Source organism: Aethalodelphis obliquidens, unplaced genomic scaffold (assembly GCF_003676395.1).
Source record: "Aethalodelphis obliquidens isolate GAN/ISIS:26980383/991018 unplaced genomic scaffold, ASM367639v1 scaffold8, whole genome shotgun sequence".
In the NCBI taxonomy this organism is placed as follows: Eukaryota; Metazoa; Chordata; class Mammalia; order Artiodactyla; family Delphinidae; genus Aethalodelphis; species Aethalodelphis obliquidens.
In genome coordinates, this window is record NW_020837952.1 from 58947162 (window position 1) to 58964585 (window position 17424).

General features: G+C 60.7%; 1 protein-coding gene across 1 annotated transcript in view; it reads right to left on the bottom strand.

The window, feature by feature from the left end:
• The window catches only part of SCUBE1 (signal peptide, CUB domain and EGF like domain containing 1), a 126946-nt gene that overhangs the window by 40715 nt on the left and 68807 nt on the right, over nt 1–17424 (bottom strand). Inside the window, exons 5-7 of the mRNA XM_027107897.1 lie at nt 15720–15845; nt 11080–11196; nt 8368–8457 (exon numbers count right to left, since the gene is read on the bottom strand). Coding sequence (XP_026963698.1) covers nt 8368–8457; nt 11080–11196; nt 15720–15845 — 333 coding nt within the window. The remainder of the gene's footprint in view (nt 1–8367; nt 8458–11079; nt 11197–15719; nt 15846–17424) is intronic.

The following is a 17424-nucleotide window of genomic DNA, read 5'->3' on the forward strand; positions in this document are numbered from 1 at the left end:
CGCCCCGTCTGCACGAATGCTACTCCATCTGCCCCAAGGATGCGCCTTCCCCCACCATGGGCCCTTTGCAGGTGGAGAAACCGAGGCTCAGAGGAGTAAAGGACCTTTTCTAGGCAGGATTAGCTGCACGATTTGTGGGACCCAGTGTGAAATAAAAGGAAAGGGCTCTTGTTCAAAAATTGTTAAGAATTTCCCAACAGACAGCCGAGCACTCAGCCAACTGTGGGCCCTTCTAAGGGCAGGGCCCCGGGTGAGCGCACAGGTCACACAGCCGCTGGGAGAAGCCAGTACTGGAACCCAAGACTGTGAGACTCCAAGCTGCTGAGTGAGCCAGGCCTCCGGGGGGGATCCTCGGGGGCGGCCTGCAGTGGGGCAGCAGAGCCAGTGGCCTGAGGGGGCAGCGAGGTGCGCCCACGGGCCTCCTCACCCAGCGAGAGGGGAGAACTCTCACCCACAAGGCTGGGCTGGCGAAGGGGGACTGAAGTGGGGAGGGGCTTGGGAGTGAGCCCCTTTTCAGCAGATGGGAAAACCCCAGATGTGTTAAAAGGCCAATCTTTAGTGTTTCCCTGGTGGAATTCTGCTTTGGGCCACGCCGGGCGGGGCGGGGGCGGGGAGGGGAGCGGTGGCACGGGCAGCCACTCAGCAGGACGTGCCGTGCAGCCCGGCCGGGGCTCGGACGGCAGCAGGACGCCCCTTGAGTTGGCGCTGGGTGCTTGCACCACCCTAGGTCTGGGGCGAGGTCCGGCCTGAAGAACGGTCTCAGTCACAGTGTAGTGGCTGACGCAGCAGCCACAGGGGCAGAAAACACTGCTCGGAATGCTGCCCCGCAGGGTCGGGCAAGTCCCTTCACGTCTCAGAGCCTGAGCTTCTGGCCGCGTGTCGTGGAGATGGAACACCTGCCACCTGGTCCTCGCAAGGCCCAGACAAGGTGCGCGCGTGCCGGTGCTCGGTCGCGAGGCCCAGACAAGGTGCGCGCGTGACGGTGCTCGGTGAGCTGTCACAGTGGTGACCGCATGCGCACTCCTGGTGCCACCCTTAGGACCTCCGCCTGTGGAGCCTCAGTACCCAAGTCAGCCGCTGATTCACCTGACCCCTGCTCTGCGCTGGGCAGACGTGCCTCACGCCCAGTCCCTGGCCTCTGGAGGTCTCAGCCTAGCGGGGCAGCGGACGGTTCCCTCCTCTGTGCAACCAACAGTCTGGGATCGACTCCTTTGGTGCTGGGTGGCCGTGAGAGAGGAGCTGGAGATGAACCCGGCACCGACCCAGGCCTCAGGGGTTAGTGGTTTATCCCTCGGCTCACCCCCAGCGCTCAGCCCACCTGCCCCGAGCAGTGTGGCTGCCATGGCTCAGCCTCGCGCCTTTGTCACGACTCAGGAGGCCCCTCCCGAGCTCTCCTGGCGCCGGCACCCCCGGCTCCCCCAGGCCCTGGGCTTGCATCTGGGCGGTGGTCTCCCCCAGTGACTACTCGCTCTCCGGGTGACCCCAGTGCCCAGCACCCAGTGCAGGAGCGGCACGGCGAGGGGCCTGATTTCTGCTGAACCAGCAGATGAAAGAACAGGACTCTGGAGGCCCCATGAAGAATGAGAGGATGCGAGGTGACCGAGCCCCCGTCCCCTGCCGGGCCTGGTGGGGGACAGTGTCGGAGATGAACCCGACAGCACAGGGGACCATGAGTCTACCGGCAGCAGCCACAGTCACGGGCACTGGAAGGTGACGCTGAGGTGGAAGTGGGCTGGACTGAAGGGCGAGAGGGTGGGAGGGAGCTCAGGCCTCGGAGACCGTCTGCAAACAGCACGACACGCTGACCACAGGGCGCCAAGGTGAGCCGCCTGTGGTGAGACGCGGGTCCAGAGGCCCGAGGGCCACACTCAGCTCCTGACAAGCTGTGGGGCTTTGGGCAGAGGGTCTTCCACCTGCAGCTCGTCGACCGCGCAGGTTTCTGGCCCCGCCCCCAGAGGCTCTGAGCGGTGGCCCAGGTGTGGGCGCAGCGACCTGCAGAGACCCCGCGAGCCCAGGGTCTGCCCTGCCCCTTGACGTGGCACCACCCTGGTGGCGGGAGTAGCCCGAGTCCCCTGCCGAGATCTGTCAGGCCTCAGTCGGGGCTGGTCCACCGGCCTTTCTGCCGCCAAGACCACCTGCAGCCCGCTGCGAAGAGGGGTCGGCTACCGGCTCTCCTGGCCCAGCCGCGGACACCCTGACCTCTGACCCTTTCCCCTCAGTTGACTCCTGAGCCTTCTAGGATTCCCATCACTTTGGGATAAAGGCCACGCTCCCCGGCAAGGCCCTTACACAGTGGTCCCGGTCTCCCCGGCTGCCCAGTCTCTACATGCTGGCCCCCCGACCTCTGGATCACCCTGCAGCCCGTCATGAGCAGTGTCCACAGGCTTGAGTCCCTCACCGAGCCCCACAGTGAGGTCCATCTTCCTCGTGGGGTCCCTCTGGAAAGTGGAGAGTCAGGCCGACAGAAGTGGCTTCCCCGGCCACCCGGCCAGCCTGCCGCGTGCCCGCGCCCTGCTCCCATCCACTCTGCCTCTGGGTCCCCGCCTCTCCACGTCTGCCCAGAAGCCCCTGCTCCACCTGGGTCGCGTCCGCTTCTGAGCAACACCTGCAGGGGGCGCTCTAACCCATGGTGCTGGACAAAGCCACCCCAGAGCGCCTGGGCCTCTGAGTGGAGCTGGGCCCTGGGGTGCAGGCTGGTGGCCGCTGGGATGGTGACAGTGCGTGTGGAGGTCCTGGGTGGAGGAGGTGGCTGGGGGCAGGTGGTCGTGGAGGCCAGGACTGCAGCCCGACGAGCAGGGGCCTCCCAAGCCTGAGCGTGAGGGCAAGTAGGAAAGGAGGCCTCGCCAGGCCCCACCTGGCCCCCAGCCCCGCCCTCCGCCTGAGGCCACTTCTCAGTCCTCGAGGGGCTGGCCTGGCCTTGGAGCACGCGGCCCGGTGACTGTGAGTTCCCCTCGGCCCTGTGCTGACTGCAGCCCGGCCGCGAGGAGGTAATAGGCCAGTGGGTCCACGCCAGCCTTCGGGGCTCCACCTGCCGGGGAACTCGGTCCTGCGCAGGGCCGCTCGCTTTGGGGTTGGTTTCTGTCCGGAGAACTGTCTCCTGCAGACACCAGGGGGCTTGGGATTTCAGGGCAAGGCCTTGTCACAGGCCTGCCCGGTGAGGGCTGTTTTCACACTAGTGCTCGGAGAGCAGAACCTCCCGGACCTGAGGACGGTGCCCTGTGGTCTGCGGCGAGAGCTGCAGGGGAGAGGTGAGCTGACCCCGGGGGGAGGTTTCTTTGTACGCTCTGGGGGGATCTCGAATGGCCCAGAGGACACAGAGGTTTTACACTGGAGCAGGCGGCAGAGCAGGGCCCCGGCAGCAAGCCTCACCCCTGGCCTCTGCCTCTCGCCTTTTCTGACAGGTAAGTGGACGGGGGCTGCGGGCAGCCTCTCCCGTGAGGCCATCCTCAGCCTCTCCCCTGGCCTCTGCCTCTCGCCTTTTCTGACAGTTAAGTGGACGGGCGCTGCGGGCAGCCTCTCCCGCGAGGCCATCCTCAGGAGCGCGGGCACAGCATCACAAACCCGTTCCACAGGAGGTGCAGGAGGCTTGGTGGGCAGAAGCAGCCTGAGAAAGGTCACCTGGCCAGTGACGTTTCCTTGGTGCTGCACCGCCCCTCCAGCGGTGTGTGAGCGGGGAGGTTTGGGTGTTAGACCCTCCTCCCCGGAACACCCACCAACAGCTGCCAGCACTCTCCGAGCTCTTAGCGCCAGCCCTGGGCAAAGTGCGGGGAGACAGGCCCGTCACCAGCCCCCTGCCCTGGAGGGAGTGCGCTGCGCTGTGGGGGTAGGGCAGGATGGTGTGGGGCTGGGCCAGCCACTCACCTCCCTGGGCCTCAGTTTCCTCATCCGAAACGCTGAATGGCATCCTTGCAGGTCCTGGGAACACTGAATATGTCTAGGCACACAAGCACTTAGCCCCAAGCCTGCTCAACAGACGGGAAGCCTCGTTCCAGGTTCCTGAGGGCTGCCCCGGGGACACGGGACAGGGGGAAGGACAGGCGAGATGACAGCCTGGGGCTGAGGAAGACAGGGCCCAGCCCCCGTGCACAAACCTCCCTGCTTCCGGGTGCGGCCTTCAGCCCTGGTGTATGCCCCCCACGCCCCCCCCCCCCACCCGTGACTTCTTGGGGCCAGGGCCGGGGGCATGGCAGAGCGAAGCTGGCCCTCGGGGTCTGCATCTGCCCTTTCTTTTCACAGTTCCAGTCTGTGAGCTGGGCGGGCCTCCTGGAAGGGTCCAGATTCTGGGCACCTGGCTGGCCTCTGAGAGGTGCTTATTCACCCTTCTCGTTCTCCAGGTCCCCCTTCTGACTGCGTCAGCCCACCTACGACCTGACCAAGGTCAGGCAGGCCCTGGGCTTCCCGCCTCACTGCCTGGGCCTCGCCATCTCGAGGCTGTATTCCTTGCTGGCAGTAAAATGCTAACGGCCAGGGGAAGAATGGGATGTGACCGAGCACCTGGCGCCTGCCACACACACGGCCAGGTGCCGCATGTCAAGGCTCTCGCCAGCCTGCTTCAGAGGAGGGACCACAGCCCTCTTTCTGCAAAAGAGAAAGCCGAGGCTCAGAGACGTGAGTGTGGTGATGCGGGCGCAGAGCCCAGGTCTGGCTCCAGAGCCTGGGCCAGGAGCACAAACCAGAAAGAGGAGTCACGGTTGGCGCCACTCCCATCAAGTGTCCCTGCTCTGAGGACAAGCACACAGCTCTTCAAAGAAAGATACAGCCCGGCTGAGCAACCCCAAAGCGCCCCAACTTCCTTGGGACAGACCAGGAGATCCCGCCACGGAAAGCCCTGAGCTCCGGCGACGCGTCGGTCAATAGTCAGCGGCCACCACCTGGCCTGCCCTTGGCTGGAGCCAGCTAGAGACGCCCACATGGAGGCAAGCGTGGGCTTGAGGGGCAGGCCCTCCCAGGTGGGTGGGACGGGAACCAGTGGGCAGGGGTACCGAGGCGCTTGGTCATTGTCATCTGTTTCTATACTCTGGGGCTCCTCTGAAAACTGTACTGAGAAAAAAAGAGGTGCCTTGGCCTCTTTGGGGTGCCTTCCATTCGTGGCTCTGGTGGACAATCAGTATTACCACTCCAGGGCCCCCCTGAGTGTGGCTGGGCAGGGGAGCCACGCTGACCAGCAAAAACATCAGGAAGTGGGCATGGGGGGGGCGATCAGGCAGCCAGGGACACTGAGGTATATCCCTGAAGGGACTGGGGACCCACGTGGACCGAATCCTCAATGAAAGAGTTAAAGCAGGACAGAGGAGAGGGGGCCGGCGGACGGGGTGGGGCGGCTGGGGAACACGGTCTCGTAGGTGAGTCAGGCCCGGAAGGAGTGCGGAGGGCTCAGGTGTGTCCCAGCCCAGGCTTCCCGGTAGGTGCGCTCTGAGCCCACTGCCCACACAGCTGCAGGGACCCCTCCACCTGCAGTCCCACCTCACAGAAGCCGCCCTCAGGGTCTCGGGGAGGGCGTGCCCACACCCACCACTCCCGGGACCCTGCCCTCGCCCCACTCTCATTTCTGGGGGCTGGGAAAGTGGCAGTCAGAAGCGTGCTGTGTGTCAGCTGCCTGTGGAGGTGAAGCCTCCCACGGCTTTCACACTTGATGAGATGAGCCTACAGACCGGCTAGAATCAGAATCAAATTTCGTCTGAGGCCCAGATGGAGGCGAAAGCTCTAAGGGCTCAGGCTCGAAAGGAAGCCAAGGACTTCCGGCTGGCTGCTCTGCGCCTTCTCAGGACAGGGGCTGGACTGCTCCCTCTAGCCACACTTGGTCCCCAGAGTGCCAGGGCCCAGGTGCCAGGATGCCTGGTTCTGCCCAACTCACAGGGGCGCTGTTGGTGAGTCCCATCCTCTCCGAGTCTCGGTCGCCCACCCGGGGCCAGCCAGTGCCCTGCCTCCCCTCCTTTTCTCTGACAAGCCCCGCCTGGCACCCTCCCTCTCCCCCAAGTTCGACCTCCCGACACAGCTAAGTCACCAGGTCCCACCTCCTTCCACCAGCCCATGGTGCGTGTGTGAGAGAGAGAGACTGAGGACGTGTGTGTGACTAGACTGAGGACAGGGCCTCAGAGCCTCAGCTGGGGACCCCAGCTGACCAGGGACCAGCCGCACGTGGGACCAGTTCAGTGACAGGGTGACAGGGGTGAAGTCTGACCACCCCGGTTCTTGCTGAACACGAGCTCAGTGCCTGGGCTCAGCCCTGTTAGCAGGGAGGCTGTGGCTGGAGGGGAAGGGGCCTTCCCTGGGCCGCAAGGTTCACCCGCCCTCTCCCTCCAGCTGGCCCTCCTGCTGAGCCTGACCTGGGGAACTGCCCTGTGTCGTCAACCCCCTTGCCTCAGATCTACCCTTCCCATTGCCAGGCTCATCCAGGCTCCAGGCCCCTCCCTTTCTCTCCTCGCCAGACACCTGCCTGCGTGAAGAGTGAGCAGTGAGGCCCTACTCCTCCCTGGGCACCTCCTCCAGGAAGCCTTCGTTCCTGCTCCGAGGCAACCAGCTTTTCCTGAGGTCCTGCTCTGTGCAAGGCCCTGCACTGTGTCCCCAGGGGCCATCAGAGCACCAGAAGCTCGTAGGTTCCCATCACCTGCTGCCAGCCACCTCTTCAGAAAGTCCTTAGTACTGACTCAGCCTTTTGTGCAGGGCAGTGGACACACCTGATTGCTGGAGCCTCTAAGCCCACCCCTTCGTGGTTTCCAGGCCAAGCCCGATGGCCCAAGTCAACGAGACAGCCTCGTACAGAGAACCTGCAGAGAGCGGGCTTCTAGCCTGAGCCTGTCCCTGTGTAACCAGAGTGAGTCCTCTGGCCTCTCTGGCCTGTAGCGCTCTCATCTGAGAACAGGGCTACATCTGTCCTGCCCAGCACGGACCGGGGGTTCACAGAGCTGTCGGCCAGCCCACGGCTTCCTCACTGGGGGAGACCTCAAGCCTACTCCCCGGCACTCAAGGCCACATCCCTCCCTCAGCCCCACTCAGACTCCTCCCCAGATGCCTGGGCTCCTTTGAGGTCCCTACGAGGACCACGACACTGAGTGACCTCTCTGGGACCTTTAGGCTCTGACCTCCACGGTCCTGTGACGCCGACACTTAAGGTGGCCCACGTGGCCATGACCTCTGGGTTAAGCTCAGCTGTGCAGGGTAACTTACGTGTGACCTTGGGCAAGCCAGGGCACCCCAGTGAGTCTCAGTTTCCTCCTCCGAGATGTGAGAAACGCACCACCTGACCTCACAGCTCCCAAGGCTGGTGTGACCTAACAGGAGTGCCACAAAGAAGGTCGTGACAATCCCAGGTGACCCGATAGCTGTGCTCCAGAGGCCTGACAGCTAGTGCCACCCAGGGGCCAGCGACCCCAGAACTGGCACTGACTGAGGGTCAGAGGAACGAATGAATGTGGAGACAGATGGCTCTTCTGTTCTGCAGACCGAGCTCGGTTGCAGAGCCGTTCTTTTCTCCGTTTTCCTCACCCTGCCCGGGATCAGTTACACCAGCAGGCCTCCAGCCACCCGGAGCGGCCCCAGGTGTTTCTGGGAAAGCTTCCCTAGAGTCCGCATCCAGCCCAGGGCAGGGCTCAGAGCGCAGCTGACATCACATGGACCCCCGAGGGGGGCGGGGGCCCGAGGGGGGCGGGCTGGGGAAAAGTGGGCTTGGGCTGGGGTCATTCATGGACTGGGGAGCTTTGGGGCCAGAAGGGGCTGCCAGGTGACCCTGCCCGGTCCTCCCCTCTCTGGGTAGCAGATTTCCCAACTATAAAGCAAGCAGGGTGGACTGGACACCCCTGAGACCCTGCTGCCCCGCATTTAGATGTAGTTTTTCTCCCCCTGCACGTGGCTCCTCTCTGGCGAGGAGACAGATAAGGACGTGCTGCCTGAAGCCCTGTTCTACACTAACACCCACTTTGCTTCTGCGTCTCCGCGTTGCTTTGCTGACCCTGGAACCCTAACTGCACATGTGGGCATTACTGCGAGTAGAGGGGGTTTACAGAGCACATGTCCTTACACGCAGAAGCCACGAGACACTGCCTCTGGGTTCTTTGCTACAAACACACAGAGAAATACATGTATTCGATGAAGGGTAAAAACCTTAAAAAGGAAAAAGTGAGTTCACATCTGGAGCAGAGCCCCTCACGCTCACCCACGGCACGCACGATCACACACACGTGGGCACAGCACACAGATAAACAGTCCCCACACGTGCTCACCCCACACGCCACCACAGCTCTCACAGCCTGACATACAAGTACGCACACAGACACCCCACACGCCAGCACATACCACACACACACACACACACACACACACATGAACAAAGGTGCAAGTACAACAAAGGAAGTGGAAGAAAAGTGTTACCCATGAGTAGCCGCCGTTTCCCCCGCTTGTCCACATCAGCTACTGACGTGGCATTGCACTGAGAGCGCTCAATTGCAGCCTCATCCTTTTCTAAAACACAAGTAAGGGACAAACACGGAGCCGGTGGTTAATGAGAGCCCACTTCCCGCGGCCCAAGACAGTCAGCCTCTTGGCGTGGCGCATGCCGGGCCAGCGCGGCGTCCTCGCCAAGGGGCTAATCCCAGGAACCTCCAGATGGCGTGTTCAGGGCAGAGCGAAGAGGCGGCAGAGCGGGGGAGGGGGGCAGAAGAGGGATATGACCACAAGAGGACACGGGGTGGGGACACAGGGCCCATCTGCAAACAAACACAGGAGGAGGCTGAGGTCAGAACAGACAGGACCGCGTGCGGAGGGCCGGGGAGGTGGACAACACCCCCGCGGAGCTCGCGAAGACCCAGGCAGCTACAGACACCCCGGCTCAGGATGAAGACGCGGGCACAGGACAAGGCCCAGGACGAGGGGGGACAGGACCCGCGAGGTCCGGTGATGGATACGCCTGGACAGCAGACGCCCTGTCTCAAGGGCGTGAAAATGCGTCCAACACTCATGCAGAATTAAGAACAAAACATACAGAGGGACAAACACGCGTACACTCAACAGGGGATCCAACCGAACAGACACAGAGAAGCCAGGGGGTCGATTTGGGCAGCGCTGGTTGCCTGCTTGTCTATGGAGGACTGGAGCGAGACACTCAAGTGCTCAACGAGAGGCTGCAAAGAGGGGCGGCCGTTTTAGGAGCGTGCACAGAGAGACAGCCGGCCGGGCGGCCGGGAGCTGCCGGCGTGGTCCCCGTAGAGGAGCACGTGAGCTTAGCTGGCTCGCGTTTCTTTGCTCAGTGGGAGATGTGTGGGGACATTTGCTCCCGGGGGAGCCCGGGGAGCAGTGAGCAAAGGCAGATGAAAGGTCCTCTGGGCCAGCAGGGAGTAACGGCCCAGGGCCCAGGAGCTGGGTCTGGGAAAGGATTTCTAAGGAGAGGGGAGGGGAAGGGGCAGGGTGAGGGAAGCTATGTTAGACAGCAGATCCAAGCAGGGACCTTCACGTGCAGCAGACACTAAAGGATAAAAAAATAAGAGAGGATGAGCCAGGTGCACAAAGACAAGGAGTGTTAGACGAGGCTGGGCGTGTGTCTGGCCGGCAGCTGTCTGCGCTGCTCCAGGGGCTGGAGGAGGCAGCTCCACTGCAGACGCAAACGCTGTGGGAGACCCCAGCAGACGAGACAGGAAGGGGGCCGGCGGGCCGGGAGAGCCCCCGGGGTCAGTGGAGACAGGGAGAGAGGTGGGAGAGGGAGTTCTAGATGGGATCAGGCTGCAATAGAGACACTAGTCTGAGACCGGGGTTTGCTTTTTTTTTTTTTTTTTTTTTTTTTTGGTTCTTTGGTTTGGTTTGGCTTTTGGCTCTGAAAATCATTAACGAACGTCAGTTATCAGACAAGACAGGCAATCAGGGACCATCACCAGAAAAGCAGGAGGAATGAGATAAAATGAAACCCAAAATGGCTGTCTGAGAGGAGAGATCACACAGAGGAAGGGAGAACCACGCAGGCAGCACCTGGGACGACAGCCCGGGACTGGGACGCGACCGCTGCTGCCCGGCCCGGCCCCTCCGCCCGACTCCCCCGGGGCACAAGGGAGCAGAGCCACGGGGGACAGAAGGTGACAGCAGACTCCGGGCTCCATGGCTTTGCTTGCTTGCCAACCCTTTTCTGTTACTTGAAAGTCCCTCAAGAAATATCTTCTGAGTCGATAATAAAAAAACAGGGCATTTTTACAAAAAATGAATATGATAACTGACTTGCGGGGGGGTGGTGCTGAACTTTGCCAGTGTTGTAGAGAAAGAGGAGGGTGAACTCTGGGCACCAACTTTGAAATTCCTCTTTTTCTCAGTTAAAACGTAGGCTGTTAGTTTTGAGCGGGGAAAGAACTTACTAGTGATTATAAGTTGAGATAATCACAAATACTCAAGCTTCCCCTTGCAACTAAGGACCAGGAGGACGGAGGTGACAGAGACTGAAACTGACACTCTTGCAACAGATGAGGTGACACCCGAGGGGTGTCAGGACGGGGCACCCGAGAAGAAGGGGCTCTAGGTGGGAGAGGAGGTCCGGCGAGAGGCCCCGTAGCTCGGGAGTGGAGAGCAGTTAAAGACACCCAGACCTGACCCGGGATTCACACCAGCCCTCTCCCCTGGTGTTCTAGACAACCAAGACTGAAAGCAGTTTTCTGAGAAAAGCTCTTGGTTTTCCAGATGCTGTGGGCAGCTCACACTGCCAAGGAGGTGGTGATGCAGGCTGGCCGAGTCTCCGGTGTGTCTCCACGTTAGGGGAGGAAACCCCTGTGCTTCAGGAACAGAAGCTGCCCTCCAGAGGCGCACACACCACCCTCCTCCCCGCAGATCACCTGCCTGGAACCACCTGCACGCGGAGGATGAGGCCCCTCAGAAAACCCGCGGTGACACAAAGCAGAGGCGCTTGGTCTGGGTGGATGGGCGACCCTGGGAGGTGTTCACAGAAAGCTCCCCTTGGGGTCGCCCGCCAGCCCCATCAGTATCGTGGGGGGCTCCCTTTATTTGTCCCCCTAAGCTTCCTTCTTGGAAAGCAGGATGCAGTGGGGTGTGGCCACTTTCGGGGGGCAGGGTGGCGCAGAGCGCTGGTGCTCGGCCGAAGCGCTTACTCACCGATGCATGTCCGGCCGTCTGAGTGCAGGGCGTACTTCTGGTGGCAGCCGCACACGGGGCCTGTGTCCGTGTCCTCACAGCTGTGCTGGCAGCCTCCGTTTCCATAGTTACAGGTTACTAGTTAGGCCCAAAGTGTACACACGTGTATGTGAACAGAATGACAACAAAAACGATTAGTTTATCGCCATTGGTTGTTTCTTTAAGGGATGGGGGAGGAAAGTGGGGACATGAGACAGTCAGCCCAGAGGCACACATTTCCCTGGACATCAGCCCCTCTGGGGTCTTGGGTGGAATCGCTCACTCCCTAGAGGCGAACTGGGGTGGGACAGAGAATGGACTTTGGGTCGTCTGGGCTTCGAACAGAGCTGGCACACAGCTGACGCACTCAGATGGTGTTAGTTGAAGAAAGGGATAAGCTAGACAATTTCATCCTTCCTAGGTTGCAAAAGACACTTTACAATTGCCTGTCCCGATGGGGCAAATGTCTGTGAATACCAGGCACACTCTTCAAGGCGGTGGGAGGGGCAGGCCCATGGAGGGGTGGCGCTCGTTTCCTTCGCTCTCGTAGACCTTTCTTTTGCTTACGTCCTGGGGCACGTGGAAGGATGTCCCCATGGATGCCTATTCCCTCCAAGTCCCAGCAGCCACCTCAATCTCTATCCACTCTAAGCCCTAATCCTCCCAAGGAAATGTCCAAACAGACAGAACGTGTGCAAATCAACGTCATCTCAGATGCAGGTTTGAAAATGACCTTTTATTTAAACGTGTTACACAGTCGCAGGGCCTACGGCCTGGAGGAGCTGCTGCCCTTGAGCCCAGGATCTTAAACTGTTGCCCAGCATCAGCAACCCGGGCGCTGAAAAGGGGGCTGAACAAGCAGGAGCCCGTGTGAAGCAGGGAAAAGGAGAAATTCAAGTTGACTGGAAACAATACACATTGTTCTCTCTTCCCAGGGTGAGGGATGCCGTGAAAGGAGATCCAAGGTCTCCACGGCAGGGCTTCTCACTGCCCCCGCTTTACTCCGCTGTAAGATGACAGGGCGCCCGTCATCTGCGTGCAAATGGTACACCGGGGCCTTGAGGACAGGGTGTCTTCCTGGAGACCTTACCCATTTGTCCAGAATTCTATCTACACTCTGAATTTATCTGAAAGCCCTAATGATGATCAGGTATGCAGAAGTGAGTCTCAGACCAACCACAGTCAGAGGGGCAGAAAACTCCGAACTGGCACAGCCTGAATGATGTTGTAACAGGTGACCCGTGAGCAGGGCTGGGGCCAGAGGGAGGTCACGTGGTGGCAACTCCCCAGTGAAGGATTCCAGGTGTTTCAGAGCTGAGTTCTGCAGCTGCGTTTCCCGGGTACTCCTCCTTCCACCCAGAGAACAGCACGGAGGCTCTGGCGTTTCCAGCCTGAGCGACGCTGGCCCTGCCGACCTGGCCACACGCGGTCTCCCTGCCAGGTGAGGAGGGCGCAAGGAGAATGGGTCCTACTCACTGTCCCAGACACTGTCCTCAGCGACCAGCGGCTGGCGGGCTGCCTCTTCCACAGGGAGCTCATGACCATCCGAAGGAGGGACCCAGCTTCTGGGGCGACATTTCAAGGACATGCAGAACTGCTTCAGGAAACAGCTGGGGCTTTGCCACCAAGCCCTCTGGCCCGTGTGGGAGTGTCTCTTTTCCCAGCATTTCTGGGTGCCCGGCAGCCTGGAGTCAGGGTCTCTCATCTCTGCACAGGAGGAGCCTCAGGGAAGCCAAGGTCCCAGGGGGCTGCCGCTGAGCACAGATCTCAGGTGAGGGGAGAGCCCCACCTTGGGCTGAACATCACGTGCCTTTCCGGACTGAGAAAAGCCCCATTCAGGGTGGGCAGGGGTGGACCAGTGAGGAGACAGTTCTTTCGAGGCTCTGGGCTCCAGGAGACGGACGGCACCCTGCAAGTGGCTCTACGGAGGACACGGGCCTGTCTGAGGCAACCGGAGCGAGGGCCACTTTCTCGCTCCCCCTCTGCAGGCCCGCGTGCATCTCCCAGACCACACGGGCCGAGCTGTGAGCACGTAGAGAGCCTATAGCACGTACACGGAAGTAAATACTGGAGGCCTGAGCTCCGGAAAGACCCAGAGAAGGATGGAGAAAACCTCCTCTGGCCCTGGAGTGAGTCCTGGGCTCTGGAGGGAGGAAAGTTTGGGCAGAGTCCCCTGTGGTCCCACTCGTTCACAGCGGCTGCCTAGGCCAGGCCTCAGCCCCCGACCCAACTCCAGATCTAGAATTTCCTGGGCCTCAAGTGAGCTCAAGGGCTAGAGGGGAGTCTCAGAGCTAACTTTACGCTAATCCACATTAACCGCACAGAAGAAACCAAAGCTGACGGGGTGGACAGCCAGGGGTGCCGTCCCTCGGCAGGAGGGCTGCAGGGCAGTCACCCACTCCTGGGCTCCACCCAGCCACTGAGCAGAGACGGTGGGACTCTGCTTTACCAAAAGTTCGGGGCGCGGGTGTAGCTCTTCTCTGTCCGGGTGGGGCGGGGGAGTCTTAGCCATGCACAGAGCTCTCCTTATCCCTGACCTCTCAGACCAGGCTGGTCCCTCAGGAGATGCTCTCTGAGCAAACCGTCCCCTTGTAGCACTTGTAGCACTCGCCCCACACGGAATCATAGGATTAGGCAGCCTGTGAGTCAGTCCCAGCCACTTCCTGGGGCCCATGGCCCTCTCTCGGGCACCTAGCTCAGGGCTTGGCCAGGGCGGGCATCAGCCAGGCTTGCGGACTGAAGGAATGTGCTTTCCTCCTGGCCGAGCCTGTCAACAAGCCTGCCCACGCCACATATGCTGGTCCCTGGCCTGTGTCCTGAGGAAGCTCAGATTACCCCACGGGGAGGACTGGGAAGCTGGAGTTATTCCTTCTGTTCTGAAGGTTGCCAGGTGGCAGGAGGTTTCTCTGCAGCTAAAGGGATCCATCTGCTATAGAGGACAGGAGGGCCTGGGTTAGAGCCGGGCATTTCTCCGTCAACAGCGTCCCTGATTGGTCCTCCCGTTGGTGACAGCGTACCTATTGATCACTGCGATCCCGCAGGAATGACTAGAAGAGGAAGGCTGGTCCACATCTGGGACCAACCTGGGCAGGACGAAGTGTCTTCACCTTGGGAAACGGACGAATCAGGCGTGGGGGCTGGAGCACGAGCTCCCTTGGTGACAGGGACTATGTCTGAGGCATGTGGGTCCCCGAGATCTCGATGACTGCAGAGAGTGGAGGAGAACTGGAAGAGTCACGATGACTAAGGACGACGGGCTGGCAAAGGCCAGCTGTCTTCTCCACAGAATGAAGAATGGAAAGAAAGCCCATTTTCTTTAGGAGAGCTGGTCAGCGTCTGTGTCCTGGTTCAGTGGCCAGCCTGGGAGTTGGACTCAGACTCCTTCATACCATTTTTCTGCAGCAGAAGGTGGGCCTGGTATGAAGTGCTTGTCTCTGGCCAGAGACAGGCAGCAGTCACACCAGCCACCCTCCACTCTTTTCAGACACACAGCAAACATCACATCAATCTGGGCATCCCGGCTGCCCGGCGAGCAGAGGCCACGTCCTGCTACTCCCCACGCAGTGCCGGGAGGATGCACTGCGTTTGAAGCTTTGAGGACGCAGTGTGTTCAGCCACCGTCTCACTTCGTTTGCTGGCTCCCATTCCTACTGCGAAGTGCCGAGTGACCACATTAAGAGGCTGGATTACGCCTGCGTCCTGCAGGCTGACCTCCAAGCTGGTCCTGAAACGGCACCTTTGACCAGAGGCCTCATTCAATCCAGATTCCCCAGGGTATCATCGTCTATAGTGGGCCTTTCAGGGCTAGGCTATGAGCTCTGGTCTTTGATCCTGGAAACAAGCTCAGTGCAGTCTGCGCTGGGACCCCCCCACCCCCAGAACCAAGCTCCTTGCCTTCTTTTTTTTAAAAAAGTAAATTTATTTATTTATATTTTGGCTGCATTGGGTTTTCGTTGCTGAGCGTGGGCTTCTTCTAGTTGCGGTGAGCGGGGTCTACTCTTCGTTGCGGTGCGTGGGCTTCTCATTGCAGTGGCCTCTCCTGTTGCAGAGCACGGGCTCTAGAGCACAGGCTCAGTAGTTGTGGTGTGCGGGCTTAGCTGCTCTGTGGCATGTGGGATCTTCCCCGACCAGGGCTCGAACCCGTGTCCCCTGCATTAGCAGGCGGATTCTCAACCACTGCGCCACCAGGGAAGTCCCCTCCTTGCCTTCTTTATACCATTCTGTTACCAAGGGCTGCCCTGGCCCACTGCGAACCCACAGTCCCTCCGTTCCTGCTGGAGAGCTCGAGCACAGGGCCAATGGGTCTCTCGGGTCGGGGGCGGGGGGGAAGGAGGAGGTTACGATGAGCACTGGCAGGGTTGTCACGCAGGGCCCCGCATAAGATCCAGCCCAGGTCTGGGGCTGTGTCAGTGGTACTATGCCAGGGAAACCCCGAGCCTGGGGCTTACGGCCCTTGTCCCTCATGCCTCCCAGGCCCCTTCGCGGGGGGGCCCTGCCCTTCTCTCCCCCCAGGGGACTGAGTGCCCTTCTCAGGCAACGTCCAGCAGACTGGACAGACCCCCCACAAAGCAGCGGCAGGAGACGCGTGGGAATGTCTGACCCCTTCGCCTCCATCTACCTACATGTGCAGTCCTTCTGGTTGTGGGCAAGGTCAAAGCCGGGCCTGCAGTCACAAGCCACCCCACCTTTGGGCGTCTCCCGGCAGATGTGGGCACAGCCATGGTCTTTGTTCATGCAGTTCATACCCTCTGGGAAGAGACAGACAAGAGAGGGGTTGGGGACCAGGGAGAGAGAAAATTTCAGGCTTAGAAGAGATAACTGGCGAAATGTCACAAACAAACGTAGTGTTCTTGGGCTGCCGTTGGCACGTGCATGGCATGCACACGGGGGGTGCACCTAGTCATCCAGATGGCGATCCCCTAGGGGGAAACTGAGGACACGGTGCCCAGGTCTAGAGCCAGGCCTTGCTCGGAGGCTGTAAATGAGCTTGCAGGACCCACGGAGGAAACGCTCCTGGCCTGGGTCAGATTACAGGGCATGGGCTGCAGGATGCTTCCCAGGTCAGGAGTTTAGATGGTTTCCCCACGAAAGCAGATGTGGGTGGCGTTTAAAACGATGGCGGTGCGCAGCACTTTTCAGTTTGTACGGGGATGCCACAAGCCCCCGTGGGGCAGGTGGAGACTTGCATGTCAGGCTGGGCGCACAGAGGAGTGCTGACGGGTCAGGGTGCCGACACGCCCCGGCCGGCCTCCAGCTGCAGTGCTCCCCGGACCCACGGAACCCCCAGTCTCAGTGCAGAGCCCTGCAGGCCCGGAGCCCCGAGCAGGCGTCCCTCCGCCCTCCGTGCTTATTCTGGGTCCAGGCCACACACGGCACTGTGCTCCTAATGGCAGCCTGAGATTCCTGCTGGTCGGCAGATGTTCCTCTTTAAAGCAAATATGTGTGCAAACCTCAGGCACCTTTTCCTCCGAGGCCTCAACTTAAAAGGGCAGTTCGCAATGGACTCCCCTGCTGGCTGGGAAACTTCAGAAATGGGAGGCTGTGGCAGCGGCTCAGGCTGGGCCACGCCACTGCCTGCCCCGGCACCCCCATGCTCTAGCTGCAGCGGGCTTTTTTATCTGGAGCCTGTCCACGTTGGCCCTGCCCGGCAGGCCCTTGCAGCTCGTCCTCTGGCCGACGCGGAAGCCCTGTCCCTCCCAAGGCCAGCCAGGTTCCCTGTCTTCTCCTCTCCCAGAGGCCTCGTTGAGTGCAGAGCTGGGCTGCCCACGGGCTTCGAGGGCAGGAACTGTGGCCCATCCACCTCCGGAGGCCTGGCCTCTACACACCACCCAGTCAGCGCCCGCCAACCATCTCGCCAAAACGCACTCTGAGGGCCCTGGTGTGATCAGGGAGAAGAAGGGTTCCCTGGGGTGGGCCGTTTGGCCCCTCTCCTGAGTCGCCCACAGTTTTGGGGAAATCCCCTCCACCCCAGAAGACTTGATCCCCCCTCCCTGTCTGCCTGCAGCGGCTCGGAACCCCCTTCAGTTGACCCCGGTTGATGTTTATCTTCCTGGTGATTTGTGAGGAGTTTCCAGAATTTATGAGGTCAGGGGTCAAGTGAGAGGTTAGAGGTCACAAGTCCATCAAGAGGCTAAGTGCAGATGAAAGGAAGGGCTGCTGTCCGCCCACACGGCCCTGAGACCTCCTCCCCCAGGTGACTCACTGGCCTCCTGTTCGAGGTGAGGACTAACTAGCTCAATCTTGACCTCGGCCACTTGAAGCATGGGCAGGGGGCAACTGAGAACTGACAGATGTTTGAAAACACAAACACCCTGGCAGCTACCATAA